The sequence below is a fragment of the Triturus cristatus genome, chromosome 5_2, assembly GCF_964204655.1.
Source record: "Triturus cristatus chromosome 5_2, aTriCri1.1, whole genome shotgun sequence".
In the NCBI taxonomy this organism is placed as follows: domain Eukaryota; kingdom Metazoa; phylum Chordata; class Amphibia; order Caudata; family Salamandridae; genus Triturus; species Triturus cristatus.
Window position 1 is genome coordinate 1,067,591,567 of NC_140588.1, and position 24,220 is coordinate 1,067,615,786.

Sequence of the window (24,220 nt, forward strand, 5' to 3'; positions counted from 1 at the left end):
ATAGCATGTTCAGGACAAACCTAGTTGTTGTTTCTGACCTGCGCTCCCTCACGGTCAGCGTCAAATTGTTTCAAGCTCCTCTTCTATCACAACCATTGACTATTATTGCCGCTGTGTGCTTCTTTGCGCTATTTTTACTCAAACCTTTAATTATTCATAATCGGTTCCTCTTATGTGATTATTATCATTTTGTTTATTACATTTTATTCTATTTTTCTAATTCTTTTTAGATTTTGTTTTACATTTGCACTTTATTACTATTTTTAGTAGTGCATAAATACTTTATACATTGTCCATAAGCAAAGCCTGCCTGCTCCATGCCATAGCTACCAGGGGGAGAGCACGGGTTTATTTAGGGACCTTTGTGGTTCATCCTGACAAGGATTGTGATTAATATTGGAGGTGGGTTCAACTAATACTCCCAGTTTCTTACATGGATTCCATTTAAGAGAAGCACCTTGCAAAGCACTATGGGAAATGTCACCTCCCACAAACCCTCAGTGACTAGTGGTGTCTGCGCTTGTCTCATTTCTCTCTGAACGAGGCCTCTTGGACTTGGAAACGCCCTAATTCGTTTTTTGGGATGAACTGCAGCAGGGCCTGCTGGAACTGAGGGGAAGTGGGTGACGTCACGCGAGATCGACGAGTGGACCACGGTTATGTTCATAGGGGCAGATTTACAAGCCCCATGCGCCTCTTTTACGCCGCCGTTGCGTCACTTTTGTGACACAGCGACGGTGCAAAACCTGTGCCATGCTGCGGGGTATTTACAATGTGAAGCATCTGGGAGATACGTCTCGTTATAAAGCCCTGCGCCAGAAATAGGCGTTCCTGCACGGGGGGGCGTTCCGTCGCAGGAACGCCTCCTAAAAGTGGCTGAGTGAAATCTACAAGATTTCACTCAGTCACTTTTGAGCCCATGCTGCGTCAAAACCCTGCGCCTGCTTGAAGCAGGCGTAAGGATTGACGCAGCATTGTAAAGATAGGGCACCCCAGAGCCTTGCTGGAGCTGCGTCGCGCTTGCGACGCAACTCCAGCAATGCGCTGCCTTTACGGCACAGATGCATCACGCATCTGTCCGTTTTTGCCCCATGGTGCGCCGCATTGTAAATGCGGCGCATCCATGGTGGCGGAGCCGTGACGCACAATAACTGGCGCATCCCTGTTGATATGCAGGGATGCGCCAGTTATTGTAAATCTGCCCCGTATAGTTTTACCGCGCCCAGATTAATTACAGATTTTGAGTCGACGTTCAAGTCAGAGTTGGCACAGTTTCACCAGAAAATACATTTTAACATGTGTATTTGTAAAGCACACTTTCACCTTGAAGGGTATCTTGGCGCTGAATAACAAAGGTTATTTTTACCCAACGTTACTTATTTTATCGACCTCAGAAGGATGAAAGGTTGAGTGGACCCATCAGGTTAAACACCGGCCTCTGCAGCGGACCCATCCGTCCCCGCAGCCACCAGATCCAGCATCTAGAGCGGAGCTTGGACCTGACACTAATTCTATTATTTGAGGGAGATTTGTAAAGCGCTCTATTACTTTAGTGGAGCTTCTTGGCGCTATGCAGCTAAGAAAGGGATTCAAGATGCTAAATAACGACTTTGTATCCATCTTACGTGCTTTTACTGAATTGTAAGAGGGCGCTGGACTCGTACTTTCAGGGGGAGGGAGTTCCGGCGGATATTCCCAATTGAGAGAAGTCCGCACCCCCACCCCCACACTTATTCTAATTAATTCGTGAAGTACGTTTATTATTTTAAAAGTGATTTTCTTTATCTTAACTATTTTCAAATGAATGTGATAATTATGTAAATGTATTCTCACTTTATCAGTTTGCGCGTTTTCCTTTCTTCCGGGACACTTGACCCGTCTCCTCGGAGGTAATGACTGTGTTTAGCGGGCACGCAGCCTGGCAGAGCCGGGCGACCCCGGCCAAAGGGCGGCTAATCTGTCTAATTGGAGATGAGCGCCGGCAGATCAGGGCGGCGGCAACTCCAGCAAAGCGGCTTAGTGGGGCTTCCAGGCGCAGTGTTCACTTCCAGAGATGGAGGCAGCAAAGGGCGCGACAGACAGGGGCAGGGGGGCCGGTGACCCCTCTCAGGTCAATGGCGAGCAGGGTGGACACGCGCAAGGCTCCCAGGACAACAGAACAGCACGTGCACATATATATACACTACAAAAATAGAGCAAAGGCTGCAGAAATGAGACTGCAGAAATAAGTACTAATAAAATAATGACTTCAAAATTATAGGCAATACTGACAAATAAATACTGTTAAAATAACGTTCAGGCTCAAATATCTACGAACAATCATAATGAGATACATCTGATTCCACCATCAAATACTTCCCTCAAATGTGTATGTTCCAAACAGCAGCAGCAGTTATGTACTGAGATGAGTTGGTTTTAACCTCCAGCAGCGCCCCCTGGCGACGCAGACTCAACATGGCCGACCAGGGCTTTAAGTGGGCCGGGGCCTGTCGGTGCTCAGCACCGGCAGTTCTCAGAAGCAGGTGCCGAGACGGAGCCCTGTCGGGCTCTCCATTTTTGACTTCATCCTCGGGATAAAATATCTCAACTCTGCAACAGTGCCGCCCTTCACTGCCTTTGATATCACTTCAGAGACTCGTTCACGTTCTTTCAGTCTCATCATTTCAGAACTGAAGCATTTTCAATGTTATACACAACGCAGCCATAGATGTTGCTAATTTATCTTATGCAACTAACAACCGTTGGCAAAGCCAATAGACTTGGCTTGTTGCATGTGTAATGTTACTTGTATTATATATCTGGATGCAATTATTCAAACAGCAAAATTCCAGTCGGGCGGCACAGTATACTAAGTACAGATTTAATTACAGGGTCCCCCAGTATTTACATCCCAATTAAAAGCCCTGTGGCCGACACAAACCCACGGTGCATGGGGATCTTCGCGGGGAGGCCGAGTACCTCAGGCGCCACTCTTCGTCCAAGGCTCCTGTCAGGCAATGCTTGATTTGCAAAAGAATGAGTGCGGGTGCTCAAAGCTCTGCTTTTTAAAATTGGTGCACAAATACCACGGCTGTGTAGTCTTCAATCCACCTCATTGATCTTTAATCCACTGCCAGACACTCCCTGCCCCTTTATCTCACTCTTCGCGTCCCCTGCGTTCACCCTTTGGGGAGGTTTCTCCATCCTCCTCGTCTTGCTCCAGAGCCATTTGTTTATTTTTACCTCTCTGGCTCTCGGGTAATATCTGATGAGGAAAAAATAAGTGTGGTCCATGATATCAATTTCCTGATAAAGAGGTAGCTCTGCCACTTTGGTTCACCTTATAGTCTCCGGACCATAGGTAATGGTACTGCCCTTTCTGTCTGACCAGAGTACGGAGGGCTGCACATGGCAGGCGCTATATGGATGATTGAAAATCCTCGGGCCTTCTTCAGGACACAGTCTCTTCATGTCGTCCCCTAGGCAACACCCAGCTCGACTTCCGCAGCAGACATAGCACTGAAACAGCTCTGATCAAGGACACCTGTCACCCCCTAGACAACACCCGCTCGACTTCCTCAGCGGACATAGCACCGAAACAGCTCTGATCAAAGACACCTGTCACCCCTTAGACAACACCCAGCTCGACTTCCGCAGCGGACATAGCACCGAAACAGCTCTGATCAAGGCCACCTGTCACCCCCTAGACGACACCCAGCTCGACTTCCGCAGTGGACATAGCACCGAAACAGCTCTGATCAAAGACACCTGTCACCCCCTAGACAACACCCAGCTCGACTTCCGCAGCGGACATTGCACCGAAACAGTTCTGATCAAAGACACCTGTCATCCTCTACACAACACCCAGCTCGACTTCCGCAGCGGACATAGCACCGACACAGCTCTGATCAAAGACACCTGTCACCCCCTAGACAACACCCAGCTCGACTTCCGCAGCGGACATAGCACCGAAACAGCTCTGATCAAAGACACCTGTCATCCTCTACACAACACCCAGCTCGACTTCCGCAGCGGACATAGCACCGACACAGCTCTGATCAAGGACACCTGTCACCCCCTAGACAACACCCAGCTCGACCTCCGCAGTGGACATAGCACTGAAACAGCTCTGATCAAGGACACCTGTCACCTCCTAGACAACACCCAGCTCGACTTCCGCAGTGGACATAGCACCGAAACAGCTCTGATCAAAGACACCTGTCACCCCCTAGACAACACCCAGCTTGACTTCCGCAGCGGACATAGCACCGAAACAGCTCTGATCAAAGACACCTGTCATCCTCTACACAACACCCAGCTCGACTTCCGCAGCGCACATAGCACCGACTCAGCTCTGATCAAGGACACCTGTCACCCCCTAGACAACACCCAGCTCGACTTCCGCAGCGGACATAGCACCGAAACAGCTCTGATCAAGGACACCTGTCACCTCCTAGACAACACCCAGCTCGACTTCCGCAGCGCACATAGCACCGACTCAGCTCTGATCAAGGACACCTGTCACCCCCTAGACAACACCCAGCTCGACTTCCGCAGCGGACATAGCACCGAAACAGCTCTGATCAAAGACACCTGTCATCCTCTACACAACACCCAGCTCGACTTCCGCAGCGGACATAGCACCGACACAGCTCTGATCAAGGCCACCTGTCACCCCCTAGACAACACCCAGCTCGACTTCCGCAGTGGACATAGCACCGAAACAGCTCTGATCAAAGACACCTGTCACCCCCTAGACAACACCCAGCTCGACTTCCGCAGCGGACATAGCACCGACACAGCTCTGATCAAGGCCACCTGTCACCCCCTAGACAACACCCAGCTCGACTTCCGCAGTGGACATAGCACCGAAACAGCTCTGATCAAAGACACCTGTCATCCTCTACACAACACCCAGCTCGACTTCCGCAGCGGACATAGCACCGACACAGCTCTGATCAAGGCCACCTCTCATCCCCTAGACAACACCCAGCTCAACTTCCGCAGCGGACATAGCACAGAAACAGCTCTGATCAAGGCACCGAGGAGATCAGGCAATCTCTGGGCCGAGGCACAGGGGCAGCCCTCATCCTGCTCGATCTCTCAGCGGCTTTTGACACAGCAGACCACAGACTGCTGCTGAAACGCCAGCTAGAAATCAATGTCACCCGTTGTGCTTGGGATCTATTAAAATCATTTTTTGTCGAACAGAGAACAATATGTCCGGCTAGATGAATGTACCACTTATACTTTCTCTTTCCCATGTGGGGTCACTCAGCCCAACTCAATTTAATAAATGCATCACACCCATAGCTGGGGTAATCAAAAGCTTCAGCTTCTCTGTGACCTCCTACGCAGATGACAACTAGATCGTCATCTCATCGAGCAAGGACGACACAGGCACATCCTCCAGATTCTGCGAATGCATGCAGGCGGTCAGCACATGGATGAGTGAACGCTGCCTCAAACTGAACACAGGAAAATGGAAGGGATGCTTTTCGGAGAACAAAGTCCCTTCTGGTCCTCGTCCTGCTGGCCAGCAGAGATGGGCCCTCTCACAACTCCTGTCCACAAGCCCTGGAACTCGGGAATCTTGATTGACAACAAATTATGCTAGTTCGACGGGAAACAGCCTTTACAGCGAAGCATTTTCTACGCGTTACGTTTACAACGGTACACTTACCTCGTAAACGTCTTCACAACGCGTATTGCTTCAACGACGTCTTTACCACGCAAGCAACGTCATCACGGGAAAACGTCTTCCTGGTCGGAAAACAAGCGTCAGTCCTTCTTAAGTGTCGACGAAGACCTAAGAAAAAGGAAAAAAAAAAGAAGAAAGGGGGCTTGGGGGGGTCTCCCCCCCCCAAAAAAGAAAAAGCGGGGTAAAGGCAAAAGCGAGGTAAGGGCAATGCGAAGAAAAAACATTCCGTTGTAACACATGCGTGGTAAAGGCATGCGTTGCAACGGAATGCGTAGTAACAACATATATTCTAGTTCGACCACGTCAGTGCCCTATCTTCCTCCACTTTTTTCACCTTGAAAATGCTAAAAAAGATTCTTCCGTTCATTCCAGTCTATCTTCAAAAAACTCTTGTACCACTCTTATAATGACCAAATGGGACTATTGCAATGGTCTATTACTTACCACAAATCAATCCATCCTTAACAGACTGCACATTTTACAAAATACTACAGCAAGACTTCTTCTAAAAATTCCAAGACATCATTCTGTAGCCTCTGCCATCAGGAACCCGCATTGGCTCCCTGTCAGACAGCGCATCTCTTTCAAGGCGCTCTGCATCGCTTACAACGCACTCCATCGCTCAGGTCCTGACTTTTTGAAACAGAACTTTTAGTGGTAACGCCCAAGTAGAACTCTACGCTCCACTGGACCCAAACATGTTGTCGTTCCCAAATTGAAATGCTCCACTTGGGAAGTCAGGAGCTTCTATCTGGGAACAGCAGCAAGCTGGAACACCATACCACTCCACACAAGAGCACATCTAATCTTATTACCTCCAGGAAGCTCTTAAAAACCAGTTTTTTAGTACCTCCTAAGCCTGCTGTTCCTCCTGCACGTCTCTGCTCCTGTATGAAAGCTAGCGCCAAGACGCCCATGGGTAATCGAAGGCTTTAGAAATATTTTAACATAACAGCCCAAGGTCTGGTTTCTGTCCCTATGACAGCTCCTCTACATCTCCTACTCTGTAAGGGCCTCCCTCCTCACCCTTGGCCACTAGACGTCATGAAGGTCTTCAAGCTAGAAAATGTAGTGTAACCCTCTCCTTCAAAAGGTGCAGCGGCTAGTGTGCCTAACACTGGACCACGGGGTTCACGGTTCGATCGCCGGTGGCAGATTAACCCAGCACCATGTAACTCTGGGCAATAGCACGCTTAATCTTCCCGATGGCCCCCAGCGCCGGGACACCTCTCCGGGGGTAGCTGTGCGCTTTACAACTGCTGGTATTTCACTTCATTTCCACCTGGACATTTCTAAGTCATTGTTTTTGCAGGTAGAACTTTGTGGAGGCACCTTCTTCTGCTGTCTGCATTATCGACTGTGTCTCCTCCTCGTCTATCTGTCCTCCAGGGCGTGGCTCAGATCCTCTCCAATTAGAAAAGAGAAAAGTAAAACTAAAAAATTCAAAATACAGAGAAGAAAACAGCTTTTACCTGAGATGATGTGGGAAAACGTAAGAGCTTCTCGTCTTGTTCCATATCTTTGTTGATCGATACTTGGGATATTGCTTTCTTTTCAAATCTATTTCTGAGTCCTAACCATGTGAACGTCTCAGGTTATGAAATGGGTGCATTTTCCTGCTTTCACAGATGAAAACAGGGTTTCTAGGGCCCTTTCTAGTGACTGCAAAGCATCCACAATGTCCGACTGATCACGTCTTCCTCACTTCAGCTAATTCTCCCTTCCTGGTCATGTCCCCCAATGTTGTGGCTCCAGCTCCACCGATCGGGATCTCATGGTATCAAATCACCTTGAAAAAGACAATACTTGGATAAATGTCATTGCAATCTTGAGAACAAGACGGGTGTTGTGCCAATGAGGTGGTACAAGCCAGTTAGATGTGGCTTTCTGTGTTGCCCCCAGCACCCCAGCTCTGAAGGTAGTGCCCCGTGACATCGTACTGTCCCACAGTCTGCTCCAATGGGCGGACTCACGTCCCACGTCTTCGAAGTACCGGGGACAAGACTGGATTTCTCAGCATATGTGTCCTCCTAGGATTAAAGCAAAAGGAACAATTGATGGACAGAATGCACAACAGCGTCATACATTCACCCCAGTAGAGATCTGGGCCTAAATCCATTGTTTTTTCCTCCTCGTGCCATTCCTGTTTGGGCCCAGCCATATGCATATCAGTCTTCACCCGGCGCCCAATGGGAACAGCCCAGCCCGAACTGCCAGGCCAGGTCCTCCCTAGACTGGAAACAAGCATCCTAGGACCGGTTTCGGGGTTTCACCCCTCATCAGCCAGGCTAGCTTGACTGCAGTGGCATGGAGAGCACGGGACCCACGTCTGGACTGTTCCCATGAGGCACAGGGTCAAGACTTATTTGCTTATGGCTGGGTCTGAACTGGGGTGGTGAAGTGAGCTAAAGAACGATGATGGATTCAACCCAGATCTGTGACTGGGGGTGAGTGTCTGTAAAGTTTCGCCGCTCCGTCCATCATCTTATTGTGTTTGCATTGTTCCTTCTAGGATTAGAGGCCACGAGGTGATCGGGGCTTAGGAGTAACATTAGAACATATCTTTTCACAGAGTGGGAACAATAGTGTTTGAGGGAAAAACAGCAACCACATTCTAAACAACCTTCAGCACACTCATGAGAACTGAACAGATAGGCAGGGCTAAGGCTGAAGGCCAGGTAGATCTGTATGTTAAGAAATATGTGTGTTGTCTGTGTCTTGTCATCTTGTGGCTTAGTGGACTAATGCGTCCACTGTAGATGCCTCTGCTTGATCTCACGGTTACAGGTTCAAATCCTGGCAGGCTGCTCAGCCTTTTATCCTTCTGAGGTCGTTAAAATGAGTACCATTAAGTAGGGTAGTAATAGTAATCTTTTATTCAGAGCCAAGATGCCCTTCTGGGTGAACATGCTCTTTACAAATACACATGTTAGTTTATATTGTTGGCTGTCACCTCTATGTTTCTCATATGATGGTGTTAGAACTACCAGATAATAAGTCCTTTGAGCAGTGGATGAGTCTGTGGGGGGTTTCTTTCTAAGGACGTGGCCACTGCGGTCCCCCCAAAGATGGAGGGAGTCCCTGGAACTCCCTCCCACACCTTGACTTCAGGGGATCCCGACAGTGCCTCTGCATGCAGCACCCTGAAGTAGACCAACTAAACGCTATGTGCACCTTGGCATGCATGCCGCGCCAATATCAGTACTTAAAGCTGACTATGCATTAGGAGTCAACAGAGGCCGGGAGAGGATCTCATGTGCACATGAACGGTTGAGGACTCCGCCTTCCGCCAGTTGGACCCACTGCATCGACTTCCCACTGATCAAATATCCACGTATCCCGATTTACCTTCATGTAACCATTTCAACTGCAAACGTTATGTACCGCATGATGCATGGAGTGGCATGAGGAGTAAATTAATTACAATACATGCTTTAAGCTTACTAGATTCACCCATCCCCCCTTGCCCGAGAAGCAATTCGAGTGGCTCTCCCAGCCTTGACTCGGATAGCCTGGCTGCAATAGCAAAACAGATCAAATCTGGCTCCAGATTGGATCCCTGTCCCCCGAGGCTTGTTCAAATGGCCCTGCCGGGATTGGAAAAGCAGACGCTGGATTTACTTAATGAGTCCTTGGACCTGGGATATTTGCCAGCTAATCTGAAGGAAGCTAGGGTCATTCCCCTCCTGAAAAAAGTAGGGGCTGACACGAACGTTTTAAAAAACTATAGGCCCATTTCGCAGCTCCCCTTTTTAGCGAAAATTCTGGAACAACAGATCCTGAAAACTCTTGCGAATTATCTTGAAGACCAAGAATTACTCCATTCCAGACAGGCAGGCTTTAGACCACACCATAGCACTGAGCTGGTGATGGCTTCTGTCTTGGACGAACTAAGAGCTAGAGCTGACAACAAACAGCCGAGTGCCCTAATTCTTTTAGATTTGTCAGCAGCATTCGACACGGTCAGCAATTTCATCTTGCTGAACCGTCTGTCGAATATGGGTATAAAGGGGCAAGCATTTAAATGGCTAAACTCCTTTTTAACTGACCGCACTCAGAGAGTGCAAATGGTAGATCAGCTGTCGAACGTCAGCTCAGTGACTTGTGGTGTTCCCCAGGGCTCTGCATTGTCCCCCCTCCTTTTTAACATTTATTTGCAGCCCTTGGTGGAAGAGCTAACACGAAGAGACTGCCAAGTCTTCAACTATGCGGACGAAACCCAACTTTTGGTCCAACTTGATAATACCAGCCAGGCCCAAGAATCAGTAAAGAATTTACTTAGATTCACTGTCAATTGGATGGCAAGTAACTTTCTGAAGGTCAACCCGGATAAAACCGAGGTGCTCACTATTGTAACCCATAACAGCCCCTGGTGTGATCTTTGCTGGCCCCCTGAACTGGGTGTGGTACCAAGCCCAGGGACACTAGTAAAGAGCTTGGGACTAAAAATTGATTCGGATTTGTCCATGTCCTCCCAGGTCTCTGCGGAAGTAGGCACATGCACAGGTCTACTTAGGCATCTGCGGAAACTTGTGCCCCTTCTTTCTGTCTCGGCACTACAATCTATCATGTCCTCCACAGTCATTTCCCGATTGGACTATGGCAATGCCCTCTATTTGGGCCTCCCTCGGAAGCTCCTCAGGAAATTGCAAGTCGTTCAAAATGATGCAGCCAGGCTCATTTTTTCACTCCCGAGGAGAACACGAGCCACCCCTCTATTACATAAATTGCACTGGCTGCCCATTGAACATCGCGTGCAATTTAAGTGCCTTTGTATAGCCCATAAGGCTATTTATGGGGATGCTCCAAAATACATCAAAGACCGACTGGTAAAGTATGTCCCCGGCAGAGCCTTGCGCTCCTCCAAGGCCTGCAAGCTAACCTCCTCTAGGTATAAACTTAAAACTAAAGGAGGTAGAGCATTCTCGGTTCTCCTTCCTCAAATTTGGAATGATCTACCAGAAACCTTGCGAGGGGAACCGGTCCTGCTATCCTTCAGAAAGCTTCTGAAGACTTACCTGTTCAAAAAGACATTGCCTTTAGTTTAATTGTCAGCTTCGCTGCTTGTGGACTTTCCCATGCGGGCAATCTGTTCTTTTCTTTTAAAGCGCTTAGAGACCAGTGGTGATTTGCGCTATATAAAATAAAAGTAACATAACATAACATGCATTAAATAATGACAAATAGTCCCAGGAACACGATTGAATGCAATTATATTGTCAGAAAAGGCATACATAAATGTATTGATTCATGCATCGCTTCATTTTGAATTCTTTTACAATACGCTGTAGCATTCTCTATTTTTTCCACTTGTTACACTTGCGCCGTTTTAATATTTCTTCACAAGCACAAAGTGTTCATCTTTTCACTTAGTACAAAATTTAAAGCAGGGTTGTTGCTGCATTCTGATTTGTGAAGTCCACTTTGTATTTCTTTGCTGACGATATAATTGCATTCAGTCGGGTTCCTGAGACTATTTCCCATTATTTAATGTATGTATTGTAATTCATTTACTCCTTGAAATCATATTCCCCCACTGATTCCTGTCGAGATATTGTCACATGGTACTACAATTACCCAGGTCTCTACTGGGACTACGGGTGTCTCCTGTGGTTGATAACGCTCCTTCCTACGAGGGGCGCCCCTGCTTCGTCTCCCTTCATCGATTGCTCCTTTTTGTGCCCTCAGTGTGGCAGACCAACTGCCCTCTCTTCACCCGGCCCGACGACTTTGTGTTGCCAGGTAGTATTGCCCAGATTGGGCCTGGGTGGTGAGAGTAATTGACGGGGCTAAAGAACACTTCTGAGAGCGATCAGAGGCGGTTCAGGAGCCTGTGTGACCCCCTGAGCTCCTCAGAGCTGGACTGGTGCCCGAAGGCACACTGTGGAATCCTTTGATTGAACTTCCCGAGCACTGGCCAAACCTCCATTTGTTGACTGCCGCCTAATTAGCCTGTTATCTACCCCCACATTTTTCCCTGGGACCCTGACTGAGTGTGACTCCGGCTGCAATTGGCCGAGTATCAGGGGGAAGTTTTTTTTAGGTCCAGCTTGTGGTATAGGGTTGTCGGGGTTATCTGAGGGGTGGAGGTGGGCTGGCTCTTTGTGCGTGTGTGCGAAGTGCGCTCCATACGGACCTGCCTGATATCAATAGCACCGCATATCAGTGCTCAGTGAGTGTGTGGGTATGAGTGTCTGTGATTAATTACACCGCACGGCACTGTTGCCCTACACGTTGTTTCCTTGCTAAAAGAATATTACAGGTTTTTTTTATTAATTTTGGTTTAATACAGCACATCAAAATATTGCATTATTTTGCTTAGTGGTAAACATTAGAGCATTTTATGATTAGCATATTAAAAAAGTGATCATTTCTTTATGGGTATTTGACGTTTTGCATCGTTCGATAACCATTATCCTGTATTCCCAAATTGGTTCCTTCCGTATACATAGTTATGTATTTATACATCTCTTAATGCTCCACTATTAAGGAAACTGAACAAAAAGAAGTAGCGAACCCCAACTTCCCATTTGCCCCCCCCCCCCCGCCCACTGCCCTGGCTCAGAAAAATATTACCTTTGACATTGGTTTTTACCATGAAGCGTTGGCCCACAGGACTATTTCAAAGTGTTATAATACGCTGTATGTACATATTTCTGATATCGTTGTGACCTGGGGTGCACCCTATAACTGCGTGTTATTGAATTATATTAATTGCTGGGGTGGCCTAGTTTAGACAACGTGTTGCACCGCATAAGGGTGCTGGGGGGAGGGGTAAAGTGGCATCTTTCCCAAATGCGCATACTACTGATGTCATCTTAACACGGGGACTAGTGATATTTCCAAATGTGATTTATGCCCAGAGATACATGATATTCATGTTGTGCTAATTAACATGTGTGTTGAATACAAATTTTATTTACATACATCACGCGTGAAGTCACTTTTGTAATGCTCAGTGTACTTACTGTGTGCGCGTGCTGTGCCAGTGCTTTACACATTGCCTCTGTGATAAACCTGACTGCTCAGTGCCAAGCTACCCAAGGGTGAGTGCAGGTTATACAGTGAGTGTAATCACCCGCCCCTGACGGGAGTGGTATGTTCTACCTGGCTAGGGCCTCGCCTCAGCCAACCAGAACGTGTCGCTTCCAACAAAGAGCTAATAATTTCAAAAGATACAAAGAGCAATGTGTTGGGTCTCCACGTCTCATATCCATCTTCAAAATGCCTGTTTTCCTGCAATCGACCCCTGCTTCTGTCAACTTTTCACCTCTCCCCTTTCCCTCTATAGGGCGTCATCTGACTCTCCAGGACAAACATGGCGGACGGATCAAAGTGAGTACAAACTCCAGTGCTTTGTTTCTACTGAGTGCAAACCATAATACAGTTTCTGTATTGAGTACAAGCTCTAATGTTGTGCCTCTATTGAGTACAAGCTCTAATGCTGTGTCTGTATTGAGTACAGGCTCTAATGTTGTGTCTCTATTGAGTACAAGCTCTAATGCTGTGTCTGTATTCAATACTTGAGTGCAAGCTCTAATGCTGTGTCTGTATTCAATACTTGAGCACAAGCTCGAATGCTGTGTTTGTATTCAATACTTGAGCACAAGCTCTAATGCTGTGTCTGTATTCAATACTTGAGTGCAAGCTCTAATGCTGTGTCTGTATTCAATACTTGAGCACAAGCTTGAATGCTGTGTTTGTATTCAATAATTGAGAACAAGCTCTAATGCTGTGTCTGTGTTCAATACTTGAGTGCAGGCACTAATGCTGTGTCTGTTTTGAGTACATGCTCTAATGCTGTGCCTGTATTAAGTGCACTGTAACACTGTGTCTTTATTGAATATGAGCCAGAATACTGTTTCTATGTTGAGTACAACCTTTAATGCTGCGTCTGTATTGAGCACAAGCTCTAAAGCTCTATCTGTATTCAATACTTGAGTGCAAGCTCTAATGCTCTATCTGTATTCAATACTTGAGTGCAAGCTCTAATGCTCTATCTGTATTCAATACTTGAGTGCAAGCTCTAATACTCTATCTGTATTCAATACTTGAGTGCAAGCTCTAATGCTCTATCTGTATTCAATACTTGAGTGCAAGCTCTAATGCTCTATCTGTATTCAATACTTGAGTGCAAGCTCTAATACTCTATCTGTATTCAATACTTGAGTGCAAGCTTGAATGCTGTGTTTGTATTCAATACTTGAGCACAAACTCTAATGCTGTGTCTGCATTCAATACTTGAGTGCAAGTTCTAATGCTGTGTCTGTGTTAAGTGCACTGTAACACTGTGTCTTTATTGAATATGAGCCATAATACTATTTCTATGTTGAGTACAACCTTTAATGCTGCGTCTGTTTTGAGCACAAGCTCTGATGCTGTGTCTGTATTGAGCACAAGCTCTAATGCTGTGTCTGAATTCAATACTTGAGTGCAAGCTCGAATGCTGTGTTTGTATTCAATACTTGAGTGCAAGCTCGAATGCTGTGTTTGTATTCAATACTTGAGTGCAAGCTTGAATGCTGTGTCTGTATTCATTACTTGAGTGCAAGCTCTAATGCTGTGTCTGTATTGAGTACAAACTCTAATGTTGTGCCTGTATTGAGTACAATCTCTAATACTGTGTCTGTATTGAGTGCAAGCTCTAATGCTGTGTCTGCATTGAGTATAAGCTCTAATGTTGTGCCTGTGTTGAGTACACACCATAATGCTGAGTGTATTGAGTAAAAGCTCAAATGCCATGTCTGTATTGAGTACAAACTCTAACACTGTCTCTGCATTGAGAACAAGCTCTAACGCAGTGCCTCTGTCAAGTACAAGCCATAATGCTGTGTCTGTTTTGTGTGCAAGCTCTAATGCTGTGTCTGTATTGAGTAGAAGCTCTACTGCTGTGTCTGTATTGAGTAGAAGCTCTACTGCTGAGTCTGTATTGAGTACAAGATGTAATGCTGTGTCTGTATTGAGTAGAAACCATAATGTTGTGTCTGTTTTGAGTACAACCTTTACCTCTACATCTGTATTGAGTACAAGGTCCAATCCTGTGTCTGTTTTGAGTACAACCTTTACCTCTACATCTGTATTGAGTACAAGCTCCAACACTTTGGGCCCGATTCACAAAGGGAATTACGTGTAGTAAAGTTACGAGTGAGGCACACGATGTAGAGAAGAGCCTGCAGACTCCTATCATATGGTTTGTCCCTTTTCCATCATATTGAAATACTGGGCAGAGGTGGTCAAGATAACGGCTGAGGTCCTGGGATGGGAGGTTCCAGTCACCCCCCAAGTTCTGCTCTTGGGGATCTTAGACGGCATAGGAGGCTCCAAAGTGGAGAAAACCTTTCTGGGTGTGGCCAAAAGAGACATAGCAACTCGATGGAAGAGCCCGAGTCCCCTAAAATCGGCCAATGGGGCCTACATCAGTGCGCTACGCAGGAAGAGCCACTATATGCAGCACAAGGGTGCCCAACCAAATGTAAGCAAGTGTAGGGCAAATGGTTGGAACTATTGGGATGAAGAGGCGGAGATGGCACAGGTGGAACTACTGCTTTGGACTCACTGTCTGACTACAAGGCGATCCCAATGTATTGTATGGATGGGCTGCCCGGTTTATTGTATGTGATCTGTATCAAACGGAGGGGATCTGGTGCCATGAAATGGCATGTCTTTTTGTTTTGTCTGTTTGAAAAACCCAATAAAGTCGAGAATCAAAAAAAAAAGTCACAAGTGCGGTTTCTCCGCACTTGTGTCGGAGTCTCCACGCTCGTGGTGGAATCTCTGCACGGTGCACTGCAGAGGGTGCACTTTGCAGAGATTCAGGCCCGAGTGCAGAGGTTCCACCACCAGGGCGGACACTCCTCCACTAGTGCGTGATGCGCCCTCCTCATAACGTTACCACATCTAAGCCCCTTTGTGAATTGGGGCCTCGGTCTCTGATGAGTGCAAGTCATAATGCTGTGCCTGTGTTGAGTACAAGCTTTAATGGTCTATCTGTATTGAGTACAAGGGCTAGTACTGTGTCTGCATTGAGTGCACGCACTTTTGCTGTGTCTCTGTTGCTCAAGCCATAATGCTGTGTCTGTATTGAGTAGAAGCTCTAATGTCCTGGCTGTATTGAGCACACCTTCTAATGCTGTGTCTGTATTGAATACAAACTGCAATGCTGTGTCTGCATGGAGTATAAGCTCTAATGCTGTGCCTGTGTTGAGTGCACGCCATAATGCTGAGTGTATTGAGTACAAGCTCAAATCCCGTGTCTGTATTGAGTACAAACTCTAACACTGTGTCTGCATTGAGTACACGCTCTAATGCTGTGCCTCTCTCGAGTACAAGCCATAATGCTGTGTCTGTATTGTGTGCAAGCACTAATGCTGTGTCTGTATTGAGTAGAAGCTCTAAGGCTGTGTCTGTATTCAGTACAAGCTCTAATGCTGTGTATGTATTGAGTAGAATATCTAAGGCTGTGTCTGTATTCAGTACAAGTTGTAATGCTGTGTCTGTATTCAGTACAAGCCATATTGCTGTGTCTGTATTGCTTGCAAGCTCTGATGTTGTGTCTTTATTTACTACAAGCTGTAATGCTGTGTCTGTATTCAAAACAAGCTCTAATGTTGTGCCTTTATTCAGTACTTCAGTGCAAGCTTTGATGCTGTGTCTGTATTGAGGACACGCTTTAATATTGTGCCTGTATTGGGTACAAGCTCTAATGCTGTGCCTGTATTGAGTGCACGCTTTAATGTTGTGTGTGTGTATTGAATACAAGCTCTAATATTGTGTCTGTGTTGAGTACAAGCTGTAATGCTATGTCTGTGCCTGTATTGGATACAAACTGTAATGCTGTGTCAGTATTGAGTATATGATCTACTGTTGTGCCTGTGTTGAGTACACGCCATAATGCTGAGTGTATTGAGTACAAACCTTAACACTGTGTCCGCATTAAGTACTGTTAGACGGCGACCTCAGAGGAGCCCGGAAGGGGGTCCTGACTACCCTGAGTCCCACCCGTGTAGTATCGTAGCCGGGCACTGGCGGGAGATTCCCCAGGGGGAGGAATCTCGCAACTAGGATCGTACTTCTGGCACCACACGACACAGAGTGACCACACTGGGTATTCTCAGAAAACAAGCTTTATCAAATAGGTATCACTGCAAATATGTACAAGGTGAGCACGGGCTCAAGAGTCTCGGAAAGGTAGGGGGTAGCGGGACAGTCTCTGGTAACGGTTCAAAGCAGGGACGTATCCGGCGCACAGCTCACAATCCTCGAGCTGGGGGATACGTGGTCGGAGTCGGGGTCCGGCGGGACCGTGAGAGTCTGGGGGAGCCGCGAGTCACTCAGCGGGCTCAGGTACAGGTTCGGAGGTCTTACGATCTTCAAGGAGCCGCGAGTCACTCAGCAGGCTCAGGCACAGGTTCGGAGGTTTTACGATCTTCAAGGAGCCGCGAGTCACTCAGCAGGCTTCGGCACAAGTTCGGAGGTCTTACGATCTTCAAGGAGCCGCGAGTCACTCAGCAGGCCCAGGCACAAGTTCGGAGGTCTTACGATCTTCAGGAAGCCGGGAGTCACTCAGCAGGCTTAGGTTGGTTCAGTTCCAGGAGCCACGCACACGTCGGCAGGCTCTCGTTGTTCCAGCGTCGAATCTACCGGACAGTCTCAGAGCACCCCTTGTTATAGGTCGACCCCTCTTTGATGTCCGGAGTCTGTGCAGGCAGGGGTCTTGTCACCTGGGGGCCGCTTGTCAGGGTTTCCTGCTATTGTCTTTTGATCCTTTCAGGGCCGGGTCGGGAGGAGTCCCAGACACCCAGCAGGCACGGAGCCAGCCCGCAGGGAGGCCGGAGGGCCGATCGAAACCCATCGTCCCAGGGGAGTTCAGAGGTGCGATAGAAACTGCTCCTCCCTCTCTCATCCCCTGGAAGCGTGATGTCCTCCAGCCGGAGTGGCGCCTCGAGGCCCGGGTCGCGCTGGGGCCGGGCGGCCATCTTGTTGCATGGAGTGGGCACGCGGGCCCGGGGTGGCCGAAAGGAGAGAGGCCATGGACGGGGATGTCCGGGGTTGGTGCGGGTGTCCTGGTGGGAAGGGTCGGCTGGGCCGTGTGCTTGGGCTGCAGGTACCAGGTTTCGGTGGTGCGGGGGCACGGAGGGCCATTCTACGAGGCCGGGTCCAACACGCGTCCCCCCCAGCTGAAAGACGGAGAGAACTGCCCATCACCTTGGGGGGTTCTCTTCGCTGAAGCGGAAGAACCGGGAGAGGCTGTCAGCGTTGGCGTGGTCCGTACCAGGGCGGTGTTCTACGGTGAAGTCCATTCCCTGGAGGGAGATTGACCACCGCAGTAGCTTGGGGTTTTCTCCTCGCATCTGCATGAGCCATCGCAAGGGCCGATGGTCAGTTTGGACTCTGAAATGAGTGCCGAACAGGTAGGGTCGTAGTTTTTTGAGTGCCCAGACCACGGCAAAGGCTTTGCGCTCTATGGTGCTCCACCTCTGTTCTCGGGGTAGCAGCCGCCGACTGAGGAAGGCGACGGGCTGGTCTAGGCCTTGATCATTCACTTGGGACAGGACGGCCCCAATGCCATGCTCGGAGGCATCGGTCTGGACTATGAACTCCTTGGCGTAGTCGGGAGCCTGGAGGACGGGGGCAGTGCACATGGCCTTTTTTAGAGCATCGAAGGCTTCCTGGCAGGCAGCCGTCCACTGCACCTTCTTTGGCTGTTTTTTAGACGTGAGTTCAGTGAGAGGGCCGACAAGGCTGCCATACCCCCGAATGAATCGGCGGTAGTAGCCCGTGAGTCCCAGAAAGGCTCGGACCTCCGTTTGGGTGATGGGTGGTTCCCATGCCAGGATGGCGTCGATCTTTGGCTGTAGAGGGGCGACCTGGCCACTCCCGACTTGGTGCCCCAGGTAGACTACGGATCCTTGCCCGATCTGGCACTTGCTGGCTTTTACTGTGAGGCCTGCCTGGCGCAGGGCGGTTAGCACTCTCCGGAGGTGCTGGAGGTGCTCACTCCACTCTGAACTGAAGACAGCGATGTCGTCCAGATAGGCCGCGCTGAACTGTTCTAGCCCGGCCAGGACCCTATTCACCAGTCTCTGGAAAGTGGCCGGGGCATTTTTCATCCCGAAGGGCATCACGCGGAAGCGGTAGTGCCCATCGGGGGTGGAGAAAGCAGACCGCTCCTTGGCCCCTTCGGTGAGCGCAATCTGCCAGTATCCGCAGGTGAGGTCGAAAGTGCTGAGGAACCGGGCGGCCCCTAGTCGGTCAATGAGTTCGTCGGCTCGTGGAATGGGGTGGGCATCGGCTCGGGTAATGTCATTGAGCCCCCGGTAATCCACGCAGAACCGGAGCTCGGGGGCGACACCGGGGGCCGCTGCCTTCGGAACCAGGACCACGGGGCTGGCCCAGGGACTGTCAGAGGGCTCGATCACCCCCAGGGTCAACATCTTCGAGACTTCAGCTTGAATGCAGGACCGGACCCGGTCAGGAACCCGGTAGGCTCGGTGTCTCACCGGCGGGCTGTCCCCGGTGTCCACATCGTGAACACACCAGTTGGTGACCCGGGGGGTCAGGGAGAAGAGGTCGGAAAATTGTCTTAGGAGCTGGCGGCAGTCCGCTTGTTGCTGGGCAGTGAGGGCTGGGGAGAGGTTCACTCCTTCCACGGAGCCATCCTGCTCCTTGACACACAGGAGGTCCGGGAGGGGATCCGACTCATCTTCAGCCCCGTCATCGGTGGCCAGCAGGAGGCTCAGTTCTGTCCGCACGAAGTGAGGCTTGAGGCGGTTCACGTGCAGGACCCGGAGGGGATCCCGAGGCGACTGGACGTCCACCAAGTAGATGACTTGACTCTTCCTCTCAACCACTTTGTAGGGCCCAGTCCATCGGTCCTGGAGGGCACCAGGCTTCACGGGGGCCATGACCCACACCTGCTGGCCCGGCGGGAACTCGACCAGAGTAGCATTCTGGTCGTACCAGCGCTTCATTTCTTCTTGACTCGCCTCCAGGTTGGCCTCGGCCAGTTCTCGGAACCTCCTGGTCTGGTTCCGGAGGGCCAGGACATATTGGAACACATCTCGGGGGGTGGTCTGGGGTGCTGCCTCCCACCCTTCCTTAACCAAACTGAGGGGACCTCGGACGGGGTGTCCATAGAGTAATTCAAACGGGCTGAACCCTAAGGACTTCTGGGGGACCTCCCGGTAAGCGAACAAGAGGCAGGGGAGCAGGACGTCCCACTTACGCCGGAGGGGCTCTTCTAGGCCAGCGATCATCCCTTTCAAAGTCCTATTAAACCTCTCTACTAGGCCGTTCCCTTGGGGATGGTACGGGGTGGTGAACTTATAGGACACCCCACATTGTTGCCACAGGGACGTCATATACCTTGATATAAAATTAGTGCAGCGATCGCTCACGACCTCGCGGGGGAAACCCACCCTGGAAAAGATCCCCATCAGGGCCCGGCCCACCACGGGGGCCGTAATGGTGCGTAGGGGAATAGCCTCCGGATAGCGGGTGGCGTGGTCTACTAGGACCAAGATGAAACGGTGACCTTGGGAGGTGGGGGGGTCCAGTGGCCCCACGATGTCGATTCCGACTCGTTCGAAGGGGGTACTCACGACCGGGAAGGGTTGGAGGGGAGCCTTGCGCTTCCCCCCACTCTTCCCACTGGCCTGGCACGTGGGGCAGGACTTGCAGTGTGCCTCTACCGCTGCTTTCATCTTAGGCCAATAAAAATGGGTCACGAGACGGCTGTAGGTCTTGTCCTGACCCAGGTGGCCGGCGAGGGGGACATCGTGGGCTAAGCCCAGGAGGAAATCTCGGAAGCGGAGGGGTACCACCAGTACCCGTCCGGATCCCAGCTCCACCGACTTCTGCTCACTATACAGGATGTTATTCTCCCAATAGATTCGGTGCGTTCCGGTCTGGTCACCTGCGGCTTGGCCCTCGGCCTGGCGCCGCAGCCCGACCAGGGAAGGACAAGTGGCTTGCTCCCGGCAAAATTCTTCCCGGGTGGGCCCGCCCTCGTGGCGCCAATGGGCCAACTCGGGTAGATCCCCCAACTCGGGGACCGGGGCGGGGTCGGATGGTGCGGGTTCGTCGCTGGCGACGGACCCTTCTGATGGGGGAACGGGAGGACCCTCGGCGGGGACGGTACTGGTTTCTTCGACCGGGGTGCCCTCGACTTCTCTCCGGGGAGTGAGTCGGGCTGTCATAGATCGGGTGGTGGCACACACCCACTCGGGGAGTCCCATCATTCCTAGGTGGGCCTTGCGCTCTACGTGCTTCCAGGGAGAACTCTCCAGGTCGTTCCCTAGGAGGCAGTCGACCGGCTGGGAGGTTCTTACGGCCACCTTGAGTTTACCTATCACCCCTCCCCACTCAAATGGCACCAGGGCTACCTGACACATACTTTCCCTATTGTCTGCGGATATTACGGGGCAAAAGACATTGGGGAGGATCTGCTCCTCGGGGACTAGGTGCCTGAGGACACCGGTGATACTGGCCCCGGTGTCCCGCAGGGCCTCTACCTGGTGGCCATTGATCTTGACGAGCTGCCCATATTTCTGTGTGTTGGAGGGTAGGAGGCTACCAGGGATCATTTCCCTATCTCCCAGGGATACTAGGGCCATCGCTGCGGGTTCCCACTCCTCGGCTTCCTCAACCTCCTCCCCCAGGGCTACGTTGGCTATCTGTCTCGCAGGGGGGACTTGGGTGGCCATGGGACACTCTGGGTCATTGGCGTAGTGCCCGGGTTTCTGGCAACGGAAGCATGTGACGGTCACCCGGTGTCCCCGTCTCCCAGGGGGCCCGGTCACTGGTGGGGGGGGTGCCGGGAAAGGTGGAGGTGGTGTCTTCGGGGGGCTAGGCTGGGACTCTCTCGGCCCTCCCTGGTTCCCTCCCTCTCTCTGGCGGGGTGGTCCATGACTGGTTCGGGGGTACTCTCCTACCATGCCCCGGGAGACCCGGGTGTTGGTCCAGCGGTCGGCCTCCACAGCCAGCTTCCGGGGATCTGTGAGCTTGCTATCCAGCAGATGTTGACGTAGCTCTATGAAGCAGTTCGCAGCCAGATGTTCCCATAACATGAGATCAGTGAGTTCGGCAAGGGTGGTGACTTTGCTGCCCTTGACCCACCCATCGAAGGCCCGACTAAAAAAGTTTACATACTCCACCCAGGTGGTGCCCGGGATCTTCCTGCAGTCCCGGAACCGTTGGCGGTACATTTCTGGGGTGAGGCCGTATCTTGTGAGGAGAGCCTCTTTCATGTGGCTGTAGGAGGTCTGCAGGGAGAGGGGTAGGTCGAGTAGGGTGTCCCTTCCTTCGCTCAGAAACCGCCCCCACAACCCCGCCCCCAGTCCTTCTGTGGGATCCGATGGGAGGTCATGGCGACCTCGTAGGCCCGAAACCATTGCTGAATGTCATCGTTTTTATAATATTCCTTGACCACATCCTTGGGGATGTGGACCTTCTGTTCCGCTGGGGGGGCCGTCTCTCGGTTTCCCGAGGGCCTCCCGTCCTCGTTTCGGGCCTTGAGCTCGAGTTCCTTTAAGCTGCGTTCGTGCTCCAGTTGGAGCTTTCTTCCTTCGTGCTCCCGTTGGAGCTTCTTTTCTTCCAGTTCGCCTTGTACGCGCATTTGCTCTACCGCTAGCTTTTTCTCCGCTAACTTCAATTCGCCCTCGATTTTGAGTTTGGCTAACTCGAGTTCATGACTGCGGCTTCTCTCTCTGTCCGCGAGTTCTTCCGGGGATAGGCCCCCGTCTGGTACGATGCCTCGCACCTGATTGCCGCTGCTTTCACTTGGGGGGGGTTCGGCTTCGTCGGGGCGCTCCCCCGTGCCTTCCGGGCGGGAGGCCCCGGTCTCCACCCAAGTTTTCAGTGCTTTCTGCAAGTCTTCCTTAGTGTTGAGGCCAGTGGTAGCGATTTTAAGTTCTTTGCAAAATTGCTTTAGCTCTTTGTGTGTGTATTCTTCTAGATGCTCCACCTGGAACACTCTGTTGGCGTTGGTTTCTGCGGAGCTCATGGCGCTTCCTTCTGCCATCTTTGTTGGTCGTGCGTCCGTTGTTCACTGTACGATCTCTAGGTGATGGGCCCGAATCCCGTCGCTTGCCACCAATGTTAGACGACGACCTCAGAGGAGCCCGGAAGGGGGTCCTGACTACCCTGAGTCCCACCCGTGTAGTATCGTAGCCGGGCACTGGCGGGAGATTCCCCAGGGGGAGGAATCTCGCAACTAGGATCGTACTTCTGGCACCACACGACACAGAGTGACCACACTGGGTATTCTCAGAAAACAAGCTTTATCAAATAGGTATCACTGCAAATATGTACAAGGTGAGCACGGGCTCAAGAGTCTCGGAAAGGTAGGGGGTAGCGGGACAGTCTCTGGTAACGGTTCAAAGCAGGGACGTATCCGGTGCACAGCTCACAATCCTCGAGCTGGGGGATACGTGGTCGGAGTCGGGGTCCGGCGGGACCGTGAGAGTCTGGGGGAGCCGCGAGTCACTCAGCGGGCTCAGGTACAGGTTCGGAGGTCTTACGATCTTCAAGGAGCCGCGAGTCACTCAGCAGGCTCAGGCACAGGTTCGGAGGTTTTACGATCTTCAAGGAGCCGCGAGTCACTCAGCAGGCTTCGGCACAAGTTCGGAGGTCTTACGATCTTCAAGGAGCCGCGAGTCACTCAGCAGGCCCAGGCACAAGTTCGGAGGTCTTACGATCTTCAGGAAGCCGGGAGTCACTCAGCAGGCTTAGGTTGGTTCAGTTCCAGGAGCCACGCACACGTCGGCAGGCTCTCGTTGTTCCAGCGTCGAATCTACCGGACAGTCTCAGAGCACCCCTTGTTATAGGTCGACCCCTCTTTGATGTCCGGAGTCTGTGCAGGCAGGGGTCTTGTCACCTGGGGGCCGCTTGTCGGGGTTTCCTGCTAATGTCTTTTGATCCTTTCAGGGTTGGGTCGGGAGGAGTCCCAGACACCCAGCAGGCACGGAGCCAGCCCGCAGGGAGGCCGGAGGGCCGATCGAAACCCATCGTCCCAGGGGAGTTCAGAGGTGCGATAGAAACTGCTCCTCCCTCTCTCATCCCCTGGAAGCGTGATGTCCTCCAGCCGGAGTGGCGCCTCGAGGGCCGGGTCGCGCTGGGGCCGGGCGGCCATCTTGTTGCATGGAGTGGGCACGCGGGCCCGGGGTGGCCGAAAGGAGAGAGGCCATGGACGGGGATGTCCGGGGTTGGTGCGGGTGTCCTGGTGGGAAGGGTCGGCTGGGCCGTGTGCTTGGGCTGCAGGTACCAGGTTTCGGTGGTGCGGGGGCACGGAGGGCCATTCTACGAGGCCGGGTCCAACAAGTACAAACTCTAATGCTGTGCTTCTATCGAGTACAAGCCATAATGCTGTGTCTGTGTTGTGTGCAAGCTCTAATGCTGTGGGTGTATTGAGTAGAAGCCATATTGCTGTGTCTGTATTGCATGCAAGCTCTGATGTTGTCTGTTATTCGGTACAAGATGTAATGCTGTGTCTGTATTCAAAACAAGCTCTAATGCTGTGCCTTTATTCAGTACTTCAATGCA

The 24,220-nt window shown here is 50.8% G+C and overlaps 1 protein-coding gene across 3 annotated transcripts in view; it reads left to right on the top strand.

Moving 5' to 3' along the window:
* ARR3 (arrestin 3) overlaps nucleotides 1-24,220 on the top strand; it is a 140,943-nt gene that overhangs the window by 12,465 nt on the left and 104,258 nt on the right. For all 3 annotated transcript variants that reach the window (XM_085608357.1, XM_085608358.1, XM_085608356.1), the window contains exon 2: nucleotides 12,972-13,015. In XM_085608357.1, coding sequence (XP_085464483.1) covers nucleotides 12,999-13,015 — 17 coding nt within the window. In that variant the 5' untranslated portion in view covers nucleotides 12,972-12,998. The remainder of the gene's footprint in view (nucleotides 1-12,971; nucleotides 13,016-24,220) is intronic.